Raw genomic sequence first — 26,661 nt, 5'->3', positions numbered from 1 at the left:
AGTAAATGCCAAATTGGTCAGAGTAAGGTGGTCTACCTTGGGCATGAGGTAGGAGGTGGAGAAATAAGGCCTTTGCTCAGTAAGATTGAAGCTGTGCAAAATTGGACAACACCTACTACTCAAACCCAGGTGAGAGCTTTCCTAGGCCTCACTGGGTATTACAGGAATTTCATTGAGAACTATGGGACCATAGCTTCTCCACTGAATGTGATCTCCTCTCCAAAATTCCCTAAGAAGGTCAAATGGAATGAGGAATGCAATAAGGCCTTTGAAAACCTGAAGAAGGCTCTTTGCCAAGCACCAGTACTGAGAGCTCCTGACTACCACCAAACTTTCATTGTGTAGACAGATGCTTCAAATGTAGGTATAGGTGCAGTCCTTAGCCAACTGGATGAGAAGGGTAGGGAGCACCCCATTTGCTTCATCAGTAGAAAACTGAAGGATCCTGAGACAAGGTGGGCAACAATCGAAAGAGAATGCTTTTCTATTGTGTGGGCATTGAAGAAGTTTGGGCCATACTTGTATGGTTCTACTTTTGTTATTCAGACTGACCACCAACCCTTGAGATGGTTAATGCAAATGGAGGGAGAAAATCCAAAACTATTGAGATGGTCAATCTGCCTACAAGGGTTTGATTTCACCATTGAGCACAGGTCAGGGTGTCACCATCAAAATGCTGATGGACTCTCTAGGATGTATTTCATCGACTAGAGGTATGAGGTTCATCCAGGAGTGGATTAAATCCTCCTGTCCCTTAGTCTGGGGGGGCCGAGTGTTAGGGAGAATTCTCTGTAAGGCTAATTTCCCAAACCTAGTGAGTCCCCCAGCAGCTTTGCTGGATTTTTTGGGGTTTATTTTTTTCTCTCCTGCTAAGGGTGATATTCTTTTGCTCCCACTCTTAGACATGATTTGAGGTGTTCCTTTAACTTTCCATGTGTTTTATGGGCAATGGGGTCTTTTACTCCATAGGGTCTCATGTGTTTTTTTGATTTGGGTTACACAGCACCCTCTGTGCCGTAACCCAGGGGTGTCATAGCGACCCCCCAACATAGACTCCATACCCTGGGACTGACTACTGTCCCCCAGGGCATGTAAAGTCACCATTGGCTTTGCTAGTCACAAATTATGAACAGAAACCAGTACAAACCATCATATTGTGGACATACTGGTCGGGGCAATTCGATTGCCCGGGGTCTGTTGTTCGAGGGGGCACGTCTCCGTCCCCCCTGATCGAGTTTTGGCTGGTGGCAGTGGATACTACTTTTTATATTCGACCGCAAATATATCTCTATGGGATTTTCCCATTGTTCGAGGCTACCAACTTTAATTATTTAATTCTTATAGCCTCGAACATACCGCCGGTTTATTTATTTCATATTAATTCACCGGTTGATATTTTTTGCCAGAACTCGATTCTAAAATGGCGTTTGTATTCTCTTCTGTGACTCCAACCCAAGTCGAGCCCTTTGTTCCACTTTTTGGGGGGCTTCTCCACAGAAGCCTCCAAAAGTGGTGCCACTCTGTCTGGGTACCACAGGGGGTGTGGGAAGGGGTTTAGGCACCCTGGACTGAGTTACCTTGGTAACTCAAGTCACACTCTTGGGTGATTGGCCCAAGTGGTAAGCCGGCCGGCTCACCACTTACCATGTTTGATTGACAGCTAGGCTGAGTGAATGGGGGTATGCTGCATAAAAGCAGGGCTTTGGGGACTGGAACTTCAGAAGTCGCCACAGGACCTAAGAATCCGAGGAGGGAGAAGCTGAGCCGGCCTGCAACGACGACACCACCGTTGGAGCCCTGCTGAACCGTCTCACCACTTTTCCTAACGACAGAGGAGATCTCCAGCCCGGAGAGTCTTCTTCCTTCGACTGGTGGGGGTAACCAGTCTACCTTCCTTTCGCCTTCCTGGAGCATCTCGTGGCCGCCTTGCCTGTGCCAAGCACCCCGGCAACCGGGATACCACTTTTTCACCACTACCGCAAACCGAAAGGGTAGTACTTTTGTCCCGGAGAACTCCGCGGCTGGTTTCTTCCCTGGCAGTGCAACGACCTTCATCCTTCCTCCACGAGGAGATCTTCTCCTCCTCTGGACGACGCTGCGACTTACACCCGCTGCCAGGAACAACTGCCCCCACTGGAGGATCCTCTCCATTTAAGGTACCGTGTTCCACCTGGCTTCCCTTGCAACCGTTTGAACGGGGTGTATTAAATCCTCGTCTCTCGAACCTGGGTTAGCCTGGGACACCTTAGTTAACTTTCCTGCACTGAACTAAACCTTTTTTGAACTACCTCCACAAACTTGGAAGACTCTGTGTAACTGTCTGACCTTGGGCATCTTCCGCCTGGCTCCCTTGAAAGTGGGCCTGGCACCCAAACTTCCTTGCTCACCAGTAGACTGTGCCTTCCTAACTGGCTGTGGTTCTTTAAAAAGTGTTTAGTGTGTATGCTTCCATAATTCTGCTTTTCCCTCCCTTTTGATTTAACTTGTTGGAGTGCCATCGAACGTTAAACGCTCACCTCTGTCTGGAAATAAGTGGTGTTAACTAAGACTTGTCCAACAAGTAATCAGGGATGTACATATGATAATAGTGATTGTGTTTTGAACTTATTTTACCAATTTAGTGCTAGTGTGTTTTATAAGTGTGTGTTAAATAAATAATTATATACTTTTACACCCAAGCTCTGGTCAGTGTTTGCTTATGCTACTGTATTTCTGTACCTATATTGTATGCTCTGTATACTGCCTAACTCTTCTTGAAAAAAGTCTGACTGCTCAGCCACAGCTACCAGTGAATCTGTGTGGTACAGACTGCTACCAAGTGGGTTTACTGCCAAACACCTGTAGTCTTACATCTTTTGCAGTGGTCCCTAAGGGAACTGCACAGGTTTCTGACTAACACCTAAGAAGGAGGGCATATTAAAACATGCATCCATTACCACGGATTGAATAAGGTCACGGTTAAGAATCGGTTTCCACTGACCCTGATCTCGGTACTACCTGATCAAGTGAAGTCGGCAGTGATATACACCAAGCTGGACTTATGAGGCGCATGCCATCTGATACGATTAAAGGAGGGGGATAAGTGGAAAATAGCATTTATGACCAAGTTCGGGTTGTTTGAATATTTGGTAATGTCATTTGGGCTCTGCAATGCCCCTACTGCTTTTCAGCATGTCATGCAGGTGGTGTTATAGGACTACATTGATGTGTTTGTCACTGTCTACATTGACGACATTTTGATCTACTGTTAGTCAAAGGAACATCATGTCTTCCATGTTGAGGCAGCACATGGTAGAGATGCAGAATCCCCAGAAGCAAGCCATTCCTGCTGCGTTATTTGCTTCCAAATTATGGGGATACAGTAATGTCCAGAAACTCTGTACATTCGAACATAAATTCCTGAAGAAATTGTTGTTGCTCCCCGCCAACTCCCCACAGCACTGGTCTTCCTGGAGATGGATGGCACTCCAGCTGCAGCCCATATCAGTGCAAGACCAGCTTTTTATTGGGCAAGACTATGGAAACAGCATGGTTTAGTAGGCTACCACAATGCAGCTCTTCGCCTCCTAGCTATTGTGGGTGGTATGAGTACAAAATGGGCATCCCCCATCAGTCATTGTTTCAAAACCTCGATATGACCAACCTGTGAATGCACCCTACTGTTTCAAGGCTGCCCATGATTAAGAACATCAAAGAAAGGGTCAAGCAGAAAAGTGACGATTGCCTATTGGTTGATGCCTCGAGTCTGAAACTGTGGCCAGGCTATCTCGATTGGAGGCTCCAACCGGGTTATAAACTCTACTTGTACATGATTTATCCACCCTACGAAAAGGCTGTGTATATGTGATTTTGACTCAGGATTCTCCCGGTGGCCTCTATTACCCAAAACGTTCTACAAACTAACACCAGTAAGTGTCAGAATCCGAGTCTTCGGATTCGTGACTCACCTGTTTGATACTTATTGTTTCTTTCTGGTGTTCACAGGCTTCTTTTTTTTGGAGGAGAGTGTCTCGAAGAGTTATGGTCTTGTTTCTGCAGAATCCAGGCTGCTGGCAGGTAACGAGCGCTGGAGTCCTAGGCTGCAACCTGCGGGGGCTCCAAGGAGTCGGAGAACGTTCAGTGTTCCAGGGAGGATCCGGGAAGGGTCTGGGATAGTAGAGGACCTAACCGGGACAGACTATAAGCGGCATGTGCTGCTCCGGAACGCAGAGGTAGTGGTACCGCTCAGGAAGGAATACCAGGAAGGAGGTGGGATAACGGTACTTGCTGGGCACTAGGCAATAACAAGGGTATGGAAAGTAACACAACTTGCCGGGACGAGGAGTACAGACAAGCGTAGCGTTGAGATGCGCCAAGCCGCGGGGGCGTGTCTAATTTCAAGGAAGCATGAGAGTGAATCAGAATGACTAGACCTGCACAGTTTCCTGCCGTCGGCCATGTTAGGAAGGGTCGGAGAGAAATGATTATTGATAGAGGGACCAGGCTGACCAGAAGGGTCGGAATCATCGATTCATGATAGTAAGTGCCCATTGTGCAACGAGGGCAATGAGACAGTCGTGCACTTTCTGTTGCTCTGTAATAGGAAGCTCAAGCTGAGGAAAATGTATTTGAAGCCAATATTGAGAGAGGCAGAGGTGAGGCACATGGTCAGTGCTGTGAGATTTTTGAGCCAGTGCACAGGCATGCAGGTAGTTCTACCAACGGCCCATTATATCCACAGAGCATGGATGCTTAGGGCGAAAACCTCATGCACAATAGATAGCTGTAATTGGTGGATGAGGCTCTGAGATTTACTCTCCTCATCCTGTTTTATTTGCATAAAGAAATGTTATTTAATCATGTAAAGCACATGCACGTTGTAGCAAAGTTCTACCCTTGGTCTTGTTGGACTTTGATGTTTTTAGTGAACATGCCAAATTGATATGTTGATTTTATCATGGTAGAGTTTGGTTTTATAATGAATTCATTGTCTTTTTATTTGTATGTACTTTTATGGTTGATTAACCGAAAAAGGTTTTGATGAATGTTAAGGCAGTGCTTCAACGGTTGCAGGAATATCAGTTATATGCAACATTGGAGAAATGTGTGTTTCATGCAGATAAAGTGGAGTTTTTGGGGTTTGTTCTGACTCGGAAGGGGGTGGTCATAGACAGGAAAATTGGCCCTCGCCACAGTGCATGAAGGCTGTGCAGTCATTTTTGGGGTTTCCACATTTTTATACGAGATTCATTAGCAATTTCTTCCATATTGTAACACCTATAACTCGATTACTCAGGAAGAAAACGCATTTTGCATGGGATGAGGATGCCGAGGGGGGATTTCAGTAGCTAAAAACTGTTTTCACTAGAGCCCCAGTGTTAAGACACCCTGTGGTGGAGGGACCTTATCAGGTTGATAAAGATGATTTGAATCAGGAACTGGGGCGGAATTGTCACAGAAGGATCAGGAGGGAGTTCTGCATCCAGTGGCATTTTATTCTAGGAAACTCCCCGGTTGTGAGAAAAATTACTCAATCACTGACAAAAAGTTATTGGCCATCACAGCGGCCTTTCAGGAGTGGGAGGCATTGTCTAATGGGGGACAAATCACCAGATCACGGTGGTGACGGACCATAGGAACTTGCAGTACTTGTAGACAGCTATGATATTGAGTCCCAGACAATTGAGATGGTCCCAATACTTTAATGAATTTAATTTCGTGATGACTTATCAGCCTGGTAGAAAGAATGGCAAGTCGGATGCATTAACTAGATAACATTAGGAGGCTACCATTACTTGAGAGTAAGGCAATAATTTCCCCAGAAAGGATCTTTGGGGCAGTTACAAAAGGCCTTCTAAGGCAAGCGCGCAATAGTCTGGCAGAGGAGGATGTACTTTCCTGGGTGGCAAGTCGTCCTTTAAGAACCATTCGAGATGCGTTCCCTTATCATGCACAATGTTTGTATTTGCCTAAGCAGGCATTACGGGAGAAGGCTTTGTAATAGTGCCACAGCTCACCATTGGCAGGACATTCTGGGGAACGGAAGACCAGATGCATAATAGATTGGGTTATTTCTAGTGGCCTGGTATGAATAAGCAAGTACATAGCTATTTACAGAGTTATGATGTATGCATGCAGAGTAAGGCAGATAATTTTAAGAGAATGGGTTTGTTGCAACCTTTTCCCACTCCTGATGTCTGTTGGTCTCACATCTCAATGGACTTTGGGAAAGATTGTCCCAAGGATTGTAAACATGACACTACTATGGTGATTGTAGAATACTTTCCATGCATAGCTGTACCTAGTGCTAGTCAATTGGAAGAATTCTTATTACAGCATATAGTGAGATTACATGGTTGCCCTAAGACTATAGTATCTGGATGGGTTTCGTAGGTGACTTCTAGGTTTTGGTACGCTTTCTGCAGAATGTTGGAAATCAACTGTGCACTGTCCACTAGTTACCATCCGCAAACAGATGGACAAATGGCAAGGCTGAACCAGACCATGGAGCAATTTATCAAATGTTTTCTGGCTGATGGAATGACTTCATCAGTGTAGGCGTTGTGGTTATCAGAATTTACATATAACAATACAGAACATGTCTCATTGGGAATGGCACCAAATGAATGCTTATATGGACTAGAACAAACTATGCTTTCTGAAACGTTACCTGACGTCGAAACAATTCCTGTGGTAACTGGGTGCAAGCAGGTGCTTCTTGATATCAGCGGAAGTCCTGACAAACTTGGAAAGAGCAAATGAGGCATACAAGCGACAAGCATATAAGAAACACTAAGTGGCACCTACATATGGGGTTGGAAAGAAGGTTTGGTTGTCAACACAACATTTGTGACTGGTGGCTTCCTTGTTGTCATTATACTTTGCTCTAAATTCCCTTACAAACCACTGCCTTCCAGACTGGTTACTCTTAATGGTTTGCCTTCGGCAAGAAAGAAGAGTATCCTCTAATTGCTCAAACCCATTTATATTTGATAATTATGAGGAGCACCTTGCATTTTGGTAGCTAGCGATACATAAAATACCCATCAGGAATTCAGCTCACCATTCAATTAAAATATGTGCTGTTAAATACACAATATTGTCAATGTATTTTGCAGTCTGCGGATCATAAATATTAGTAATTAAAAGTGAACTCCCTTTGTCATTTCCTAGAGATTTAATATGAGCTACTAATACATGTGGGCTTGTTTCCTGTTTGTTGTAAGGTGAAATACTATGTTTATTCTCAACTCCAAATAACAAGCCCTTGCCAGGGAAGCGCTTGTCACTGGTGGATTCCATATCTCAGGTTATCTATCGATTGTGTAGGAGGGCCGGTTAGCCTGCTCTCTTGTATTCTAAAAGATATCATGTCTGCAAATATTTTTGAAACTCCCTTTTCTATTTGCAAAGTACTTGTGCCACCTTGGATTTCAAGTGAGGATATTGAAACAAGTGTAATCGCCATTAGGGAAGTTGTGACGGTCTTTGAGGTGCAAATGCTCCCGGAAGGGCAAGACTAATTTTCCAATAAATCAATAGCACTCGTTTTCTTTTGTGTTACCATTTTCACTTGTCCGTCATCACCACTTCTAATGATTTTAATTGTGGATGCCTCTCCCCTATATGTTGAAGGAGAGAAAGCTGGCATTCATTATAGCCTATGTTTGTTCTCCCCATTGCCTTATCCCTATCTTTCAGGTCATGGTAGTGTTGGCATCATGAGGAATCGCAGCATATTCTGTCAGAGTTATTGATAACCTGCAATAGAGGAATCCAGGATAATATAGATAATTATTTTTTTTTATACAGTTTATTACAAACTTTTAAAATAAAACAGAAAGGAGAGCGCAAACAAAATTACAGTGCAACAAGACAATTTCAATTATTAGGATTCTATTCACTCTGCCAGCAAAACAGTTTTCAACTGTAAACTTTCCTCAAATTGTTTAGATTATGTTTGTGGTCCCCTTTGCAGCTAATACAGCGATGATGTCAAAAGTGTAGATGACTGTGCTCAAGTCCTCAGGTGACACTATCAAGACCATTGGTGGTGGTGGAGTCGGAGCCAGCAGCAAGACCCTCGATTTGCAATATTATCAACATTTTTTTCAGGAAATAAATCAGGGCAAATGTTAGTTTGTTATTTGAGCCGTCAAAGATGACAGCCCACCATTGGTCACCACACCAGGTGGATCTTTTCTCAATTTCTGAGCCCAGTAATGTTGTTCGAAAGTCCCGTGTAGCGGGACAAAATAGCACCGAATGTTTTAGATTTTCTTGTCATTCCCATAATTATTTTTTCTTAGTTTTAAATTTCTTTTGTTTCAAGTTGATTCAATCTGAATCTCAAAAAGAGGTCACGTAGGCTCTTGTTTGGGAATTTATCCAAGTACTTAGCCAGAGTATTGTACACTTTCGCTTCAGGAGGTACCCGCTGCATACATTTGTGAAGGCTTCTTTGCTGTATCGTTACCAGCCAATCCCATTGCCAGAGTTTTTTCTTAACCTCGTTCGGGTTGGACCATAGCGTTCCATTTGTTGTATTTAGCGTTTGAATAAGGTCCGTACAGCTCTTTTTCCACATCCATTGTATTGTTCGTTCATCATTAGCATGGTTTTTTTCAATATCTGGAACTGTGGTATGTTATCTATTCCATACACTTTTCTATATAAGGAGAGCGATTTCCACATGACTTTAGCTGTTATTGACATCAAACTCAACTCGAACCTGATGCACGCCATTGGGGTTCCATTTGGCAGGTGTCTGATCTTTTTCCAAAACGTGTATTCACACGTCTCCCATACCTTTTATTAACACCCAAACAAGACCTCGGCTCCATGAATTAGCGCTGGCACCACCTTACTTTTCTAGAAGTCAATAACTGATTTTAAGCAAAATTTCCCATATTTGTTGTTTATCCTTACACCCTGAGCGGTGAGATGTTTGCTTTTGTATTCGATTACTTTTGCAATGGTGTCGTCGTTAATACTTGAGCTTATCATCACACCAAGATATCTTGTTTGACTCACTCTACTCACAATCTCGCTGCCGATTTTCCATTGGAATTTTTCTTTCAGTGTTCTTTTTTGGCCATATAGGTTCTTCAGTTCCAGAATCTCAGTCTTTGAGATGTTGATTTCAAGACCAATTTTGTCAATGTACTCTTGCAAGACAGTCAGTTTTCGTTGCAAGCCTATCTGGGTTAGGTCTAAGAGAACAATATAGCATCCAATCAATCAAATTTCCATTGAGTTTCAGAGGAAATGATTTAACTTCTCTAAGTACGTTACCCACATCTGATGTAAAAAAGTTAAACAGATCCGCACCCAAGCGGCAGCCCTGTTTCACATTCTGTGTTTATTGGTTTAGACAGGGTGCCATTGCGATCAAGGCAGATTTTTATGTTGGTATTAGAGTATAGTTCTCTTATTGCATGAATAAGCCCTACGGGACATTTTCGCTCCCTTAGTTTCTTCCACAGCAGATTCCGGTCTACTGCGTCGAAGGCGTGGGCTAGAGCCACAAATGCTAAATGTATGGTTTTTCTTTTTTTAATTACCTTCATTTTAAGTATGTTAATTGTCATTAGGTTCAAGCTGCATCCTACACCCTTTATGAACCCTGTTTGTCTGACATCATAGGTGCCTGACTCCTTGATCCATGCTGTTAGCTGTATTTGCAGTGGGTAGCAAAACATTTTCCGACTACATCCAGTAAAGCAATCGGTCTGTAGTTCCTAGGTTCACAGCGTATTCCTTTTTTAAAGATAGGGACTGTGACTGCGCTCTTCCAGGATGTCGGTATTCTCTTTTCACTTAGCACGATCTTAAACAGAGCTTCGCAGAAGGTTTTGTTTTAATATACAATTCGTTAGGCCATCCGTGCCAGGGGCCCATGAGGAGTTCAATCTTTTGATGTTCTGGACGATGTCTTGTCTCGTTATAGTGATGTTCCATGGAACTTCTGCATCAAAGTTTTCTTGAGCGTGCACGCCATATTTTTTAAATAGATCTGTATAGTGTTGAATCCATTGTACTTCATTGACCATAACGCTGGTAAGGACTTGTTGTTGTGCTTCAGTGTTGTTTATTATAGCCCAAAATCCTTTCGAGGTTTTGTTCAACATGCTTTGTTGCATGAACTCAGCGTCTTTTTGGTACATAATTGCCTTGTGAGATCTTATCCAATGATTGTATTTCGCTTTCAATTCTTTTCTCTCAACTTTGTTGGAAGCATTGTTCTGATCTTTCAATGCTCAGATGTTTCGGCGTAGCTTGCGCTTCTTACTTACAATTTCAGGGTCGAAACTATGTAGAGGTCTAAAATGTTGTTTTCCATTATTTGCCCAGATTTCTTTATATTGATCTAGCAATGGGATATAATTCATGTCGTGATTTTCTTCGACACTCTTTGTAATGTTAGATATTCTTTTACCATTTAGCCTCAATCTGTTCCATCCCGGTTCCACTTCAACGCCATGGGCAAACACTTCTTTGATATTTGGGTGAGTGGGATTTATCATCACGATGCTTACCAAATTGTGATCGCTCTGTGTCATCTCGATTACTTTTAATGATGTTGTATTATCGGCAATCCAACTTGAAGCGAAAAAGTAATCCAAGACAGAGTGTTGTTTATCACGATTCCACGTTGGTTGTGCTGGGATGTCACCAGGGATATTCCCGTTTAGCATTCTTAATTCTCTCATGCTCATTTCTCTTTGCCAGTGAGCTGACATCATCTCTAGGTTACCTTGCTGACTTCTTTGGTTGACCTTTTTGTTAACATTCAATCTAAGGGTCGTATTCACAAAATCCAGGTTCCAGTCACCACATAAGAAGATATTTGGTCTCTCGATCATTGACATTATTTAATCTATAATATTGCATAGCCCATCAATAAAGGCCCAAGTCCCAGTAGCTTATGCTGCCAATAGATGTTTTTTATGTGCAGCCTTTGATCATGTCTTACTTGACTCGTGTCCAGGGCCATAATTGATATTTGAATAAATGGGAATGTATTACATGTGTCTATGATTTGGAGTCTGCTTCGTTTTTTTAACTAAGGTAATCATCCTAGACATTGGACGACCCTTGTTTGGTTTGACGGCTGGATTCATTTCTATTTCATAATCCTCCGCAATAGGTGTTATTAACAGCCATGTTTCCTGTAAACACAGGATATCCATATCAATTAGATATTAGGTTGATCTTGGAACAGATGGAAGTGTCCCTTTGTATTCCAAGAAGCAATTTTTATGCCCTCAGCATCCACATTCCTTGAGCATTAACTGGTTTTATTTGAGTTTAACACTCCCGCGATCCACTTCCAATTTTCCAGTGACTGATTTACTCCATGCTTTGTCATTTCTCTGGTATTGACTTTCTCATTATTGTCAAAAGGAATTGTGATTTGTATTTGTCTTTTCGGTACTGACGTTGGTTCATCTTCCAATTTGTTTTCGTCAAGGGACCTAGGTCGCCCATTGGGGTGAGTCTCTGGATGTATTTATAGTTTGTCTTTTAATTATGCCTTTTTTTAACTCTGTGCCGATGGCACACATGCCATCTTGGTCTCTTCCATCTGAATTTGATGAACCCGACGCCTGCACTTTGTCCATTGGTATTTCAGCCACTTTGAAACCCAGCTGATTCAAGACTGTTGCACCCTCAAGGATCTGGTCCTTGTTGGACCCAGCGTGGATGTGCAATAGAACATGATCTGTTTGTGTTTCGTTTAGGAATTCCACAGTTTTTATATCTTTTGAAGCTACTGATCTCAATTGAGTGATGTGATGAAATAGTCCAATCACGTTATTCCTGTTTAGAATTAAGCCATCTTCAGAGTGATAGCTTCTCTCCAACATAATACAATAGTTGGACGCTGTCCTTTTTTCATAGTTCTTTTCTTGATTTTTTTTTGCTAATTTGATGTTCGCGAGTCACCTATCCAGCTCAGGTCAGAAGTTTTCTGAAAATTCCTGGAAGTGTTAGATTGATTCTGTAAAGGGTTTTTCAGTATTCTTTCTGACTCAGATTCAACTCTGTTGTTACGAGTCATTGTTATTTCTTCATCAGTAATCAGAGTTCTCCCCCTTGTAGCTTTTTGTTGCGCAGCTTTTATCTTATCTTCCATGGTCATGAATTTTGTGGAGGCTTCTAGATTTGTGTCATTATCGCTTATTTGTCTGCCCTTTTTAGGCTCAGGAGAGGCCTCCATTTCAAAAGGTTCTTTGTGGATATGCTTTTATATTCCTCGAATTAATTTGATTGATACTCACCGTAGACGTCTCATTATTAGGTCCTGGCGGACACTCTTGAGGTTTTACCAGTGCGTTAGTCCTTTCCTCCGGTCCACTTTGTTCCTCGTTACTTATCTCTTAAATCGATAGATTCATCAATTCGTCAATTGTTTCACCATCATTATCTGCATTCGGACTTCTCTCTTTTTCATTTATTGTATGGTCATTTTTCAGTATCTCTGTACTGGCTGTGATAATTGGTCCGCTTGTAGGCCCTGCTGTGTTCACGATAAGATTTAGCAATTTTAGATTCCTCAAAAACTTCTGCGATCCATTCCCATTTTGTTGTTTCGTACACGTTAGGTGTTTACTTTTCTTTTTACACTTCCCTTGTTTATTTTGAGAATCTTGCTGCGGCCTGAGCGTGAGTTGATTTTTTTTCTCAACTATTGGGTTGGATGTTGAGCTCTTTTCAGCCGCCACCTTTTCAGCCATAGTTTTCGATGTTAAAATGGATTTAGCAGAGGTTGAAGGAAATTCCTCTCTGGGCGGGTTCTCAGTGACATTACCCCGATTTCCTATCATCAGATACCCCATCAGAGGGTATCATCAGATACCCTCTGATGGGGTATCATCAGAGTTCATGTCAGTTGTTGGTACAACACTCTTCTCTTTAGATCTCGGCGTAAGAACACACTCACTTTCTGTGGTTGTGTTTACACCTGTTGGTGCCGGGCAGAGTAGACCATGGCTTTGTGACTCCTTCAAGTTGGGTGACCTTAGCTCCGTTGATCCTGATAACGAAGGTGCTAGCTCCACATTTCCAGGGATCATACGTGGTCTTTCCTGCTCCTTTACACTGCTGATGGCTCGGGCGTCAACTCTTTCCCACAGGCACGGACATGACCTTTCACTTCCAGCACTGCCATGACTTGCGGATTTTCCAGTACAATCCGAGCCTGTCGCTCTGATGATGTTATCTAGATGTGTTTTTTTAAGAATTGACAGAGCTTCTCTTGCGACCTCTGCCAGCAGTTTGACGTCTGCAGTACAGCGCAATGCTCCTTTAGTAGGTCATTTTCTTTTTTGAGTACTTGCAGATCATTGTGTGTCTGGAGTTTCATTTCTCACATTTCCATTTCAATGTTCACCATTTTTGTATTTAGTAGAGCAATCTATAGTTATCGTTAAATTGCTCATACATTTTTGTGAACGGTGCTGTTGCTATTGTAAAGGCAGATGATATTTTTGGTATCATTTCCACGCAGATCGTATCGGCTAGTGAGCTTGTAGAGTGGGTCACATGTTTTGATGGAAGGGATTTCCCACATGTCACTCTTCTGACCTTCGGGAAGGCTCTTTCAGCAATTGAGGAGTCAGACAAGTTATCATCGGACGATGAGTCTCTTTCCATTTCTCTGTTATAGGTGGTGTTAATCAAACCTATATTCGTATCATCTTCTCTGTCACAACCATTTTGATGGTTGTAATGCAATCTTTTTTGGGAGGACAGTATGGGCCTCATTACGAGGTGGGCGGTAAGGGATTACCGGCACCGGTAAGGGCACCGGTGCCGGTAATCCCTTACCGCCCTACTACGAGTTCCCTTTGCGGGTCCTCCCTTAACGCCTGGTTTTACCAGGCGTTAAGGACGGGACCCGCAAAGGGACTTTAGTGCTAATAACGGTACCGTAAAGTACGGTACCGTTATTAGCGCCTTCCCCATTCCCATTGAGCCCTCTGGGGGCTCAAATGGGAATGGGGAAGGGCCCTGGTGAATGGGGAATTACCGGTCCTTCCAACCTTGGAATGGACCGGTAATTGCTCCATTCACCAGGGAGGAGTCGGTAGGGTTTTGGAGGCAGCCATGAAGCTAATAGCTCCATGGTTACCTCCAACCTCGTAATGAGGCCCTATGTCTCTTTGGGCACTCCAGTCCAAACGCCTCCGTTTGGTTGCACCGCTAGGGAACCCGATCTGTTCTATTGGGACCAGTCCTGGGTTAACAGTGTCATAGTTATATTTTTGGAGGCTTGGGTTGTTTCGCATTGTGTTATCAGCACTTCTCGCGGCCATTTGATTTTCAATGCCTCCTCCATTCTGCACTTTTTCCTTGAGTAGCGTCAAGTCTTGTAGAAGTTGATCTGCAACAGCCAATGAGCTTCTTCGAATCTTAGAGTGGTTCGAATCCTCCATAATTAAAAATGGATCACCTTTGTCTGTTGAAGGTTTGAGGCCATTTGCCTTTATTATATCAATGTTTAGTTTAGATCTAGTTGGAGGTAAGTATTGACATTCTTGCGGGAAGACATCTACTTGAAACTCTATTGGTGTCAGTACATTAGCAATTTCATAAGTAGATTCTCGGGACAGCACTTCCTCAGCTTCATCATGGAGGATGGATGGCTGCAAGCAGCCAGATTGAGTGTGGGCACATTCCACAATCATCGGCTTGCCTGTTGCGCCGTTTGTTTCACTCAGGTTGTCCTCTTCTGTTTTATCATATGTCGAGATTAGTTTTAGTTTGAGCCAGTTTGAGGATATTTCCTTCCCACTTTGAGAGCTGGAAAGTAGCCGTGTTGTTAAGGCACTGAGAGGGGGAACTACTGAGCAGGATTGAAAGCTTGTGAGGCTGGGATCACAAGGTGGTAGGGGACTTTCTACATCTATATTGACACCAATGCCCATTCCCGATGACCTACTGGAGACCACTAACTTTCACTTGGCAGGATGCCTGCATGCACTCTCAAACCTAGTAAGAACTCTTACCGACCACATCAGTGACATCTCACGTCCCTATACACTGCCCATAAAATCTGCACATTTGTAAATATTGTACTGTATATATCTGTGCACCACTGTTGTAATTATTGTACTTCGCTCTATGTCTGTATGTAACTAAGCTTCGCAAATTCTTGTAACTGTTGCGCCCTAATACCCTCGGGTCTGGTGCGCCTTATAAATAATAAAACAAACAAACAAACTCCAAGTCTCTCCCAGGCGTCCGTTCGCCCATTTCTGTCAAACTATCAGCTACCTTCTCAGACCGTCCCACCTGCGTACTCGCAGGCAAGGCTCCTCCCCGTTCTCCCAGCAGCACGGCTGACGTGCAGCCAGGATACTGATGGCGTCCGGCAGCAACAGCGGTCTGAACCATGGCCGAGTCAAGACTCGCGAACAAATAGGTGTTTAGCATGTTTGATTTTGATCCGTGACTCACAGATTCTTGGGAATGTGTCCTACTGTATTTTGATGAATGAAAATGCTGCTCATCAAGGACAGTGTTCCGTTGGCCGATTGCCGAGTTACAACGTCTGTGATAGAGGCGAGTCTGCGGAAGTGAAAGAACTGCCGAGGGCACTGGCGCTTTCTTCCGCATGCTTGTACATGTAAACGCTGCTTCTAACCGCTGAAACTGTAATGGCGGGTACGTTAAGGGCCTGGCATGTCAATAGCGTTCTGGGACTCCTTGAGTCTTACCTTGATGTGCCTCACCCCACAAACACCACAATCACTCTGCTTCACTCTGCTACGATACACATTTGTTGAGTGTTTTTAAGCAGAAAACTCCTCCTCCAGTAAGTAGAAGTAGAAAAAACACTTGTAGCTGCAGCTCCTCTGGTAATGAACACACCACAAACACTCTGCTTCACTCCACTACGCTCCATGTTTGTTGAGTGTTTTTAAGCAGAAAACTCCTCCTTCAGTAAGTAGAAGTAGAAAAATAACTTGTGGCTGCAGCTCCTCTGGTAATGAACACACCACAAACACTCTGCTTCACTCCACTACGCTCTGCGTTTGTTGAGTGTTTTTAAGCAGAAAACTCCTCCTCCGGTAAGTAGAAGTAGAAAAAACACTCGTAGCTGCAGCTCCTCTGGTAATGAACACACCACAAACACTCTGCTTCACTCCAACATAGATAATATCAATTTTTAGTTCAATCGAACAGAGTTTTCATATGCAAGGATGTATTCAAACTAAGTGTGGTAGGAAAGGTTTGACTGGTTTTAATCCCAAGCCAAGTATCACTATTATCAGTTAGTCAGTCAAATACCTTATTTTGGCTAAAGAGCCATACAAATTCATAAAATCATACAATTCCATTGTAAAAGTATAACATAACTTGAACTTGTGCAAAAGCTAAAAAAGACCCAAGTAAAATTCATACTTTCCACGAATTGGTTAGCAACACATCCACAGATTTAAAATATGCAACAGTTAAGATAATAATACAGAGACAAACATGGTAAAACCTACATTTATGATGGCAAATAGAATCAGGGGTAATAAACGAATACATCACTCCATCCCAGTCCCGCCTCTATCCTCCTTCAGGGCCCTGTTCCTCTGCCACCATGCCCTAGAAATATATTGTGCAGTTACATGGGTTGTATGTGGTGATAAACATTGTTCTAGAAACTGTATCGCAGAAACAGCTCGACAGATTCCTTGATCAATAAAAATGTGACACAAGTAACAACATCCAAAAGAAGTGATTTTTTGCAAGTTAACTTTAAAATGTGTTAATGTTTCTTTGAAACGGCTGCACAAAGGGCACCTTGCCGAAGCATCGGCCTCCAAGTTAATACAAAATCTGCCACCGGTAAAATGCCTAGCCTAAAGTGACGGGCAGACTATATCTAGATAAGCCTTAAAACCCCTCTTCAGGCTGGACTCCAGATAGATTGGGCCTAGCTATGATGATGCAACTATTATCATTGGCCTTAAACTCATCTTTTTTAATCGTGTTAGCATTGTTTGGTTCTTCAGGTACGTCAACAATTGATGCCATCTCCACAAGTTCATGGTAAATGTCCTTGTTGTCCTTAAATGCTATTGCTCATTATTTTTTACTTTTCAACCTTAACTTCAATTTGGTGGCAGGGTGATCATATGAAATAAGCCACATACCTTCTTAGTGTACAAGGTCTTTTGATATATTTGTATTCACCCACTTATTCAAGTCACATGGATCCTTTTTTACTTTTAGCCCGTTTTGCTTTCTTTTTACGTGCAATGGTGTAAACATTTAGCAGCTCACTGATGTTCTCTAATGAAAGTGTGGCTTTAGAATGTTGAAGTAAGATATGATCATCCTCTTCTTGAATAAGGTATTCTTTTTTCCTTTGATGCAGAACCCCTCTTGTTCTTTTGAGTACTGTGGGCTATCTTATTTATAATATGCGGTTACTTAAGATTTTTAAATAGGTTCCTGTTCTGTGAAAGCATATGTCGAGAAACAAGTACTTCACAAGGAGCAGTGCCTGTTTTGCTATTAGTGTTCAAGCATTTTCAGTCTCTCAGATCATAACAAGTCCAAATGATAGAACAATCCAATTCATTATGTATTGTTTTAAGGGAACATTGTCCTGATTATAGATAGTGTCCTGAATGGATATGATGGGCATAACAGTTGTTACATTCGTTGTACTTAAAGAGCCACAGAGAGGTTGTTACTCATGTCCTCTTGTGTCCGGACACTGTTATAGATAGATTGCAAAGCTGAGGCTGTAGCAGTACCATCCAGGGGTGTGGTGTAGATTTTCAGATGTTGGAATTACTTTGAAAAAAGCTCATAAAAATAAATGGGGGAGAGGGTAATAATAGGTGGGGTGGGGGTTTGGATAGCGGTCAAACAATATAGAAGTGGGGCTTTAGAAGTAATTCCGACATCGGAAATTACTTTGAAAAAAAGTGAGTCAGAAAATTAATGTAGAACCCCTCTGAGCGTTGTGCCCTGCAATGTTGTTATTTACTTATGGGTATACCAAGGTTGTCACATGTGTTGGAATAAATGGGATTGCTTGTTTCTGAATGCTAGAACAAAGTTCCTATAATTATAGCTTTCATGCCCTGGCTGGGGGGCCAGAAATGGTGTTTATCCGCCATCCAGCCCGGGCTTTGATAGGCTGCGAGCCGTTAAAGCCCATGTCCACCCCCCAGCCGGCACGTGAAAACTATTCACACCCCAGATTCACCGGGAGTGGATAGTTTTTTTTTGTTTTTTTCATCCAACGGCAGATGAGCTTTGCAGAAGCCCATCTCCCATCAAAGAAACACAAATCCCAGGTCCCTTTTCGGATGACGACAGCCATGGAAAACATGTTTCAAAATGGCTGCTGTCAATCGAAAAGGGACCTAGTCCCTCTTCTGTTTCGATGGTGACCAGAGGCGGGGAGTATCAGGGACCAGAGGGCAAGGCTCCGGTCCCGCAGGTAAGTTGGCATTGGGGAAAGGGGAATTGATGTTTTCTAACGTGGGGCCTCCCTGTTGCCTCCCCATGTTAGAAAATAAAGCACCATTCGGGGAAGTTCCTCGGGTGGCTGGAACAGTGGGCAGGGATTGTGTATTCTCGCCCCCTGTTACAGTCACCTGATTGGCTGAGTGCCCTTCCCAGGTGCAAATGAGGAATCTACCATATAATCTTCTTCAGCTGGATCACCCCCAACCAAGTTTTCCCCATTTGTATTTTGTATATTAACATTAATCAAGACCTCATTCGGAAATCTGCTAAAGTATGCTGTCATTTTCCTTGTGACATTTTTAGGCATATCATCATTGGTACTCTTTCTTTTGTCCAAGCAAACCGATTAATTTCTTGTTGTTCTTGTTGGAGAAACACAAACAAGGTCAAGGGGTTGGAAAGGGCATCTCCTGCTTCGTAGATTGTATATTATACAACATGCACTGGTATTTAGCTCAGAAGTAAGAAGCATTTTGGGAAAGGCACGGCTTGTGAATATACAAAGGTGCACAATTGCCATCAGTTTTTTAAGATAAAACTATTTGCAGCAATTAATTCAATACAAATTAAGTTAATGACCTTTCCAAAGAGGTTTGAAGCTCGCCATAGTTGCCTAGAAAGACTCTGTGGCTATACCGCGGCCAGCAAAGGCACTCATCCACACTTCATCACACTTCTCTCTGGGGAGGGTTTAAATCCCCCAGCTTCAGCTACTGAGTGCCTGTAAAAGATGCTGGATCTAGGGAATAGGTGGTACACTTCAAACCACACAGGTTACAGACACCCTGGTAAGCCTTTCCAAGAAAACACCAACAAATGTGACAGCAAATGCCTTTGTCCTCAATTACGCTGTAACCACTAGTGAGCAAACCACAGACACTTCCCCGCCCTAGTGAATCCTTTAGCCTCCTGGCCACCCTAAGCTTTAAACACAAAATGTCCAAGGTTTGGCCAGCAACATTGCTCATCAATCCTCTAAGATAATAGTAAAAAACAAATAATTTACCCTGAGAAGGTTCTTTCAGGGTTTACTCAACCTTGAATTTCCCAGTCTTCCTGCCTTAATAATCTCTTTAAAGATCTCTCCCAGGTTTCCGGTTCTCTAGTTTCTTGTGTCCCTCTTTCTCTTAGGCGCTTCTTCAGACTCTAGTTTCATCAATTAGCATAGTGCTTCCCACAACACTCCTTCTGAACTTCAGGTCTTTATTTACCTTGGGCTTCACGAGATTAGCAACTGACATACCTTGTATTTCTCAGCATTGACAGGAGGTTTCAGCCAGAGCCTGGGTTTCTCACCATTCAAAATCGGTGCTACGAGCCCTTTCATTACATCACCAGTAATCAACCCAGTCTTCAATGGCTTGCTCTGAAGGCTGCATGCAAAAAAAAACAATTTGTTTTGGACCAATTTGCTGCAGCCTTCAATATTCTAAAATATCATGATTTTTCGGGAAGTTTTAACCCCGATTTCACAACTTTCTGTCAATCTGTCAAATCACCCGTCTGCCCTCTCCTGCATTGCAATGTTCAATAAATAAGGAGGTTTCACCTCGCTAACCCCCCCCAACACGCCCATGGGGCCTTTCTCTGAGCATGAAGTTCTCTTTCATCCTACCACCCTGAACACATACACATACAAGCACACAGGCACTTACTCGCTCACCGTCCGTGCCCCTCACACAGACATCAAAATACAGACACCCATCTTCCCTGCGTCTTCCCCTTCACCCAATTGCCAGCAACACATATATACATACATACACACACATTTACCTTTTAACTTTTGTTTTCCGTTCCTTCCCTGCCGTTCCCGTCTGCCCCTGCGTGCCCTTGTCTGAAGCGAGGGGTGTGACTTGTAGCTTTGTGAAGACTGCTCTGAGTGGTCTCAGAGCAGTCTTTCTAAAACAACTTTTTTATTTTCGGTAAAGTGAAAAGGGGATTTTCACTTCATACTGTTTGCTGGAAGTTAGATCTCACTATTTGCGCAGAAATCCTTGATGTCATGGTCTTGGGGTCTTTGGCAGTATGAACATGTAACACTTAATAGGTGTTATACCCTGCCTTTGTGGGGGTAGTGAGCCTGTGGGATTCCAATGCTTCCACCATTTTGGAGGCACATTGGGTAGCTGCTTGCCCAACCCAGTCTTCCATGGCTTGCTCTCCTCCTCAAAAGTGGTGAGGAGTTTCACCAACTCACCACAGCAGCAAAGCAAACCCCTGGGCTTGGCTCTGACTTGCCTCAACCCATTCGTTCTCTGGCTCCCACCCTTATCTATCATTTTTCCACAATCCAAATTTAATTTGTAAATACAGCTTATTTTCATGTTAGCATTTACAGGTTCTTGTTTAATGCATATTATTGTTATAATTTTAGGAAATGAAGATAACAACCTGAATTCCATCTTCTATGAACATCTTACACAGTCTCTTCAGGAGTCTCTCTGTGGAGATTTAGCTCTTGGTCGTTGGGGTAACTACAGATCAGGAGACTGCTTCATTTTGACATCAGATGACTTGAGCGCGTTTGTGCACCTAATTGAAATTGGAAACGGTTTCATCACTTTTCAATTAAGAGGTCTAGAATTCAGAGGTAAGCTTGAGACATCTATATGAATGTTGCATGTGCAATCAACAATAATACTGTATGAACAAAATTCAGTTATTAGAGTAATATTGTGGGCTAAATTGATTAAATATGGTTTTTCTGCCCAAGTGGTTGCAACGATTGCAGCTCTGCACAAACAAACTACTTATAGGATTCGGCTGACAAAGGCTGGTGCACTGACCAAGCCTATCCTCACGGAAATAGGACTCAAACAGGGCTGTAATCTTGCTGCAGTACTATTTAATCTATATCTATTGGATCTAGATGAAGAATGGAAGGAGGCTTGTATTTTTCCAGTAAAATTGGGAGCTTTGTCTCTGAATTGGTTAAGTTTTGCCAATGACTTATTTATTTCGATCGGACCCCCTTTGGGCTCCAGACGAAGCTGGGTTTATTTTATTCCTTTGCTAGTAAACATAACCTACAAGTGAACCCTGAAAAGTCCTTCATTGTTGTTTTTGCTGAAGGTCGAAAAAGATCGGCCAAATTTACTTGGTGCCTTAATGGTATCTCGCTTCCAAAGTCATCCTCTATTCGATATCTGGGTTACCACATATCAAGTACATTTTCTCTTGATGGCTGGAAGATGATCATAGACAACAAAGTGCAACCGTTGACTGCACAGATGAAAATAATATACAATTGATTGGGGAAATTCTCTCTGCTTCCAATTCTTACATTTTATTTACAAAAAGTGGAGCCGATTCTACTTTATGCCCTAGATATATGTCTTTATGACTTGGGGGGAACATTAGACGTAATCCAGGGTAAAATGTGGAAGAGAGTTTTAGCCCTGGCTCTGTCTACGCCAAATGCAATCATCTGCCATCAGTTGGGCTTGCTGCCATTATCCGTCAAATGGCATTGGCGTTTACTTGTAAATTATGGTAAAATGTTGTTGCCTCCCAAAGATTCGTTATATGTAGATCTGGGGATGATGATTGCCCAAGGCTATCCACCTTCCTTTTTGAAATTTAGAACTAAGATGGAGCAATTACTATCTGCCACCATGATTAGTCATGAGGACCTGATATTAGAACCCCCCTCAGGTAACCTCAAATATTGTCGCTACTACTGGTGTCTTTTGGTTGAGAAAATAAATACCTATAAATCCTTCTCTGAATATGCTAAATTTCCAAAGCAGTGGGGCTATCGTCCGAAGTACCATGAAATCTTTCCATGTCACTTAGCCAGGACGCGATATCTAAGATTTTGTTTAAACCAGCTACAAACAAATGAAAAATTGATGCATTGGAACCAATATAAAAGTAAGACCAATAGAGAGTACTGTAGATTCTGTAAAATTAATAATATTAATGAATCGTTGAAACATCTAACTGTTTATTGTGGGTATATTGAACCTGAAAGGAAAGTTATGTTTGGAGAGTATCTCTACTCAGAATCAAATGTGAGCAGGGAGAATTTATGGCAAAGATGCATGCGGGGCAGGTCTCAAAGTCTTATTTTGAGTCTAACTAATTTTCTGATAATTCTTGAAAGTAAACTACTTGAAAAATCAGTAGTCACCCCGGGTTCAGAATTAGTATGAAGTGAACAATGATCAGGGACGTGTTTATCATAAATTGTTGTTTGGTGCAAATTCTCTTACTACTGTTGCTATTATTCTGAACTTATGTACTGTTATGTTTATTGATTTTGTCAATAATGAGATGATCACGATTGAATTTGGAAAATTTTATTTATGAATTGTTAAGATTAACTGTGATTTCCAATAATGTTGTCTGTAACTACTCGATGAATTTAAGAATGTATGTTTTTGAATAATTGTATATAGGTATCCGTTGATACGGTTGTTTTAATTATGGTTGTTGATTATATATAATTGTAAATCTTTGTTTATATTAATTGTGTTGTCTTACGGACTTTAATTGTAAAGGTTTTTTTTAACCATAAACAATAAAAAAATAAAAAATCAGTCTTTTTTGTGTTAGGAATAAATCAAATGTTTTGACAAATTGACAGTGTATTTTGGTAATCAAAATACAATAGCCTGTATAGTAGGACAGTGTTAAGAATAGAAAATCAAATGTTCATTAATTATTCTGTTAGGTTTGTTGTTCCTATACAATAAGAAAGCTCAGTTATGTTATGTTCTATCCACGTATAGAGTGCAAATAGAGAAATAGCAGGCGATATCAGAAAATACGCTAGTGATCATTGAAAATGAATGGCAAGAGACAAGTCTTGAGAAGGCAAGGAAACTCAAAAAAAGAAGGGACCAAGGGGGAGGGAGTTCAAAGGACTGGAGCAAGTGTGGAAAATCATCTACATCTCATGTGTGCCCTGCTGTTGCGAGATACCTATAGCAGACGGTTACCATAAAGGTTTCACAAAAAAGAAAAAAAATAACAGTTAATAAAACAGACAATATACATTGCAACCAACACATATACAATATGCAACACAGTAAAAACAGAAATTAGAAAATGAGATATACATTTAATACAAATCTTTATCAAAATATTCCAAGCCAAGCTCAATCTTCCAAGAATGTTATTACAGTAAAGACATCAAGACTGTTGTTAACAAAGCAGAGTAGCAATCAAATTATAAACATTCAAATTGAAATAATATAAATCAAGACTTAACATTCTTTACTGAACTTAGTCTCAGGCCCAACTTAGTGAGAAGCACCCAGGTGAAAAGGGAGATGCAGCTCACAATAAGAATGATGCCAGATGATAATGCCTACATTTTACTTCTGGGAGTACTGGTCTTCAGAATTCTTCTTCTGATTATTTTTTTATCTGGGACAGAAAGATATGAAGTACATTATCATTTCTATCTCCCCAAGGCAAAAAGGGAAAAACACATCTATCAATTGATTGTTCCTCCATCTAGCTGTAACTATAATAAAAGCGATACTGTAACAAATGTGATAGTTTTACCTCTTAACAATATAAAGATATGGCAGGGATTGGACCTTTTTTCAAGAACTCACCTTCGGAGTGGATTCCGAGAGGCGTCTGTGTCAGAGTTGTCAGAGAACCGATGCCATAGGAATTCCCCTGGAACTAAAAGTCTCAGTCAGAGAGAAGAACCCCAGAGAAACCCTCCGGGGGAATAAAACCCTGCACTTCTGGGAATCGTCTGCTTCACGGATTTCTTCTAAGCAGAAGGCTGGTTCCAGACGGAGATGTCTATACAGGGAAAGACGAGAAATAGAAATGGTGAGTAGTTGTAAAGCAGAGGGTAAGTGAGGTAAGTGAAAGGAATGACTGGACTAGATACCCTTAAAGTGTAGATTAGTGGGAAACGGATGCTGGGACTGAAGATCCAGATGCAAAGGTAGTTCCACTATTTAAGAAACAAAGTTAGATCTAGACAGGGAGAAATGATAGTGACTGGGCATATATCGGTAGCATGTACCGGTAGCAGCGTATATTTACCTCAGAGGAAGCTGGGTAGGAATTGGAATGGGCGCGCGGATGAGGTGTGTGTATCTGGACGCGTTTGTTCCCGAGATAAAGTGTAGAGGCTTCTGGTCTGGCGGTACTAGTCGCTCTTTTCTAACAGTTGGAATAGAAACAGAATTAGTAGCTCAGAGTACGTAAGAAAGGACAGAGAGACAAGCCTAGGTCCGTACTTACGAAGCGTTGTCGTAGGAGACTTGCAACGCATCGGCTTGCTGGAGAGGATGCCAGATAAGCTGTTCGTGGAGTAAGGGGCAGAGACCCACTCCATTTCGTGAGTTGAACATCTAGACCTCTGCACGCTGACTGAGCCGCCATCTTGGGATAAAAAATGGAAGCTGCATAACGTCGAGTCCATCGATGCCAGAGGGACCAGCGCTTCCTAAGAGGCATGACAGATACAATTAGAAATGTAATTTTGTAGTTAAAATACAATGTTGAATACACAATGACCAAGTGAGATAAGTTTGTTTGATCAAGAAAAATTGTTGTGATTGCGTCATTTCTATTAGTTTGTTATTAACTTCAAAATGCTCTCTTGTGTCAAGGCGTCTTCAAACTTGCCCGGCGCAGAGGCAGCACAAACTCCTGCCTCCCCATAGGGTCTTGGCACCTGGACCTGATAGGAAACTCAGGCTACCGCAACCCGCCGGGGAAAGAGGGTTAGGGTCCGTTGAATGGATGGGTAAGGGGTTGTAGGTTCACCGGGAAAAGGTTTAGGGAGAGGTTCTGGATGGGAATGGGAATTATAGGGAAAAATGCTCCTCAGCTCCTGCCGCCCCATCCACTGGTCGTTCTCGTGGTGAGTTCTCCGCCCACTCATTCAATCCAGTCATACCATAACCAGTTATTAGGAGCCTTTGTAGTGGAGCTTGGAACCACTGCAGGAGCTTTTGCTTGGAGCTCTAACCACAACCGTTGCACCAAAACAATGTTAGCATGAGCTTTATATTCCTCACTGCCTTCTCTCTGCAGTTACCAAAAGCCCGTGCTAACGTGCGCAATTACACGATATTTCTTGTCATACAGGGTACTTGGCAGCTTAGACAATACTTTAGTAAGGAACCAGAAATGTACTTAGCTGCGGGTCGTGAGCTTGTTCTCCTTGACGTGGCATGGGAAGTCCCCAAAAGTTCGTAGCAAGCTCCGCTGGAAAATACCAAAAATACAATGAGCACGTGCAATATCTGACTACACCTTCTAGCGCTGACTTGTGCTCCCAAAGCACTACGTGACCCGGTGGTGTGCTCGAATCGGGTTGCCTTCACCCTTGTTTCCGCACACGTGCCTCCTGCCCTGCCCCGTAGGAGACTCGCAACTGTACGTGCGGGTTGCCTCACCCGGAACGTTACCCTCAGAGTATGCTCGGATCGGGTTGTCTTCACCCGTGGTTCCGCACACGTGCCTCCGTAGGAGACTTGAAACTGTGCGAGTCGGGTTGCCTCACCCGAACGTTTTCCTCAGTCACCCCCACATAAGCACTCTGCATGCGGGTTATTGTTCAGCCATACGTTGCGGTCCAAACCGCCTGAATCCTAAGTCTAAGTCTGCATGCACCGCGACCTCAGCCGCTTCGTTAGTCTTTCTCCCTGCACGCGGATTTAATAGTAAGAAGCAAAAGCACTTATCTCAAGTTGGCGCGGGGCCTGTGAGTTCAGGTGGGCGAAGTGCCCCGCGAAGGCTGGCCCTGAGCAGAGCGCTGGGAAACACGTCCGTCCTCCACTGAAGCCGGAATAGCAAGCGGGGAAGCGTGGGTGCGGTTCGCGCATGCGCTGTTCGTTGGGCGTTGCCCGCGTGCAGATATTTTCCTCCCAGCTGCCTTGTGAAGCACACGGCCTGCTGGGATTTGTGGTCTCTTGATGTTTCTTAGTCCCTGCATACTTTGCCTACAATAGGGATGAAACATCCTCCTTATGTACAGTGTATAAGGTTTACAGAAAGGGTTCACAAGGCTTTGGTGACTGTGGGACACTAGTTTCTTACATGACGTGCTGCCAATCTGCCCAGCCCTGACAGTACTCCCCCTCCCTCTCGCAGGCCCAGGTTTAGAAGGGTGCATATGATGAAACCGGCGGAGGAGCCGAGGAGCATGTAGATTAGAAGCTGGTTCCCAGGATTGTTCCTCCGGGCCATACCCCTTCCAGTCTACCAGGT

At 42.8% G+C, this 26,661-nt stretch overlaps 1 protein-coding gene across 4 annotated transcripts in view; it reads left to right on the top strand.

Moving 5' to 3' along the window:
* The window catches only part of PCNX2 (pecanex 2), a 3,925,748-nt gene that overhangs the window by 2,891,630 nt on the left and 1,007,457 nt on the right, over positions 1–26,661 (top strand). For all 4 annotated transcript variants that reach the window (XM_069606982.1, XM_069606983.1, XM_069606981.1 and 1 more), the window contains one exon: positions 20,843–21,058. In XM_069606982.1, coding sequence (XP_069463083.1) covers positions 20,843–21,058 — 216 coding nt within the window. The remainder of the gene's footprint in view (positions 1–20,842; positions 21,059–26,661) is intronic.

The sequence above is a fragment of the Ambystoma mexicanum genome, chromosome 4p (assembly GCF_040938575.1).
Source record: "Ambystoma mexicanum isolate Mex_15411 chromosome 4p, UKY_AmexF1_1, whole genome shotgun sequence".
Taxonomy (NCBI): domain Eukaryota; kingdom Metazoa; phylum Chordata; class Amphibia; order Caudata; family Ambystomatidae; genus Ambystoma; species Ambystoma mexicanum.
The sequence above is the reverse complement of the archived record's forward strand: the minus strand, read 5'-3'. Positions and strand labels throughout refer to the sequence as shown.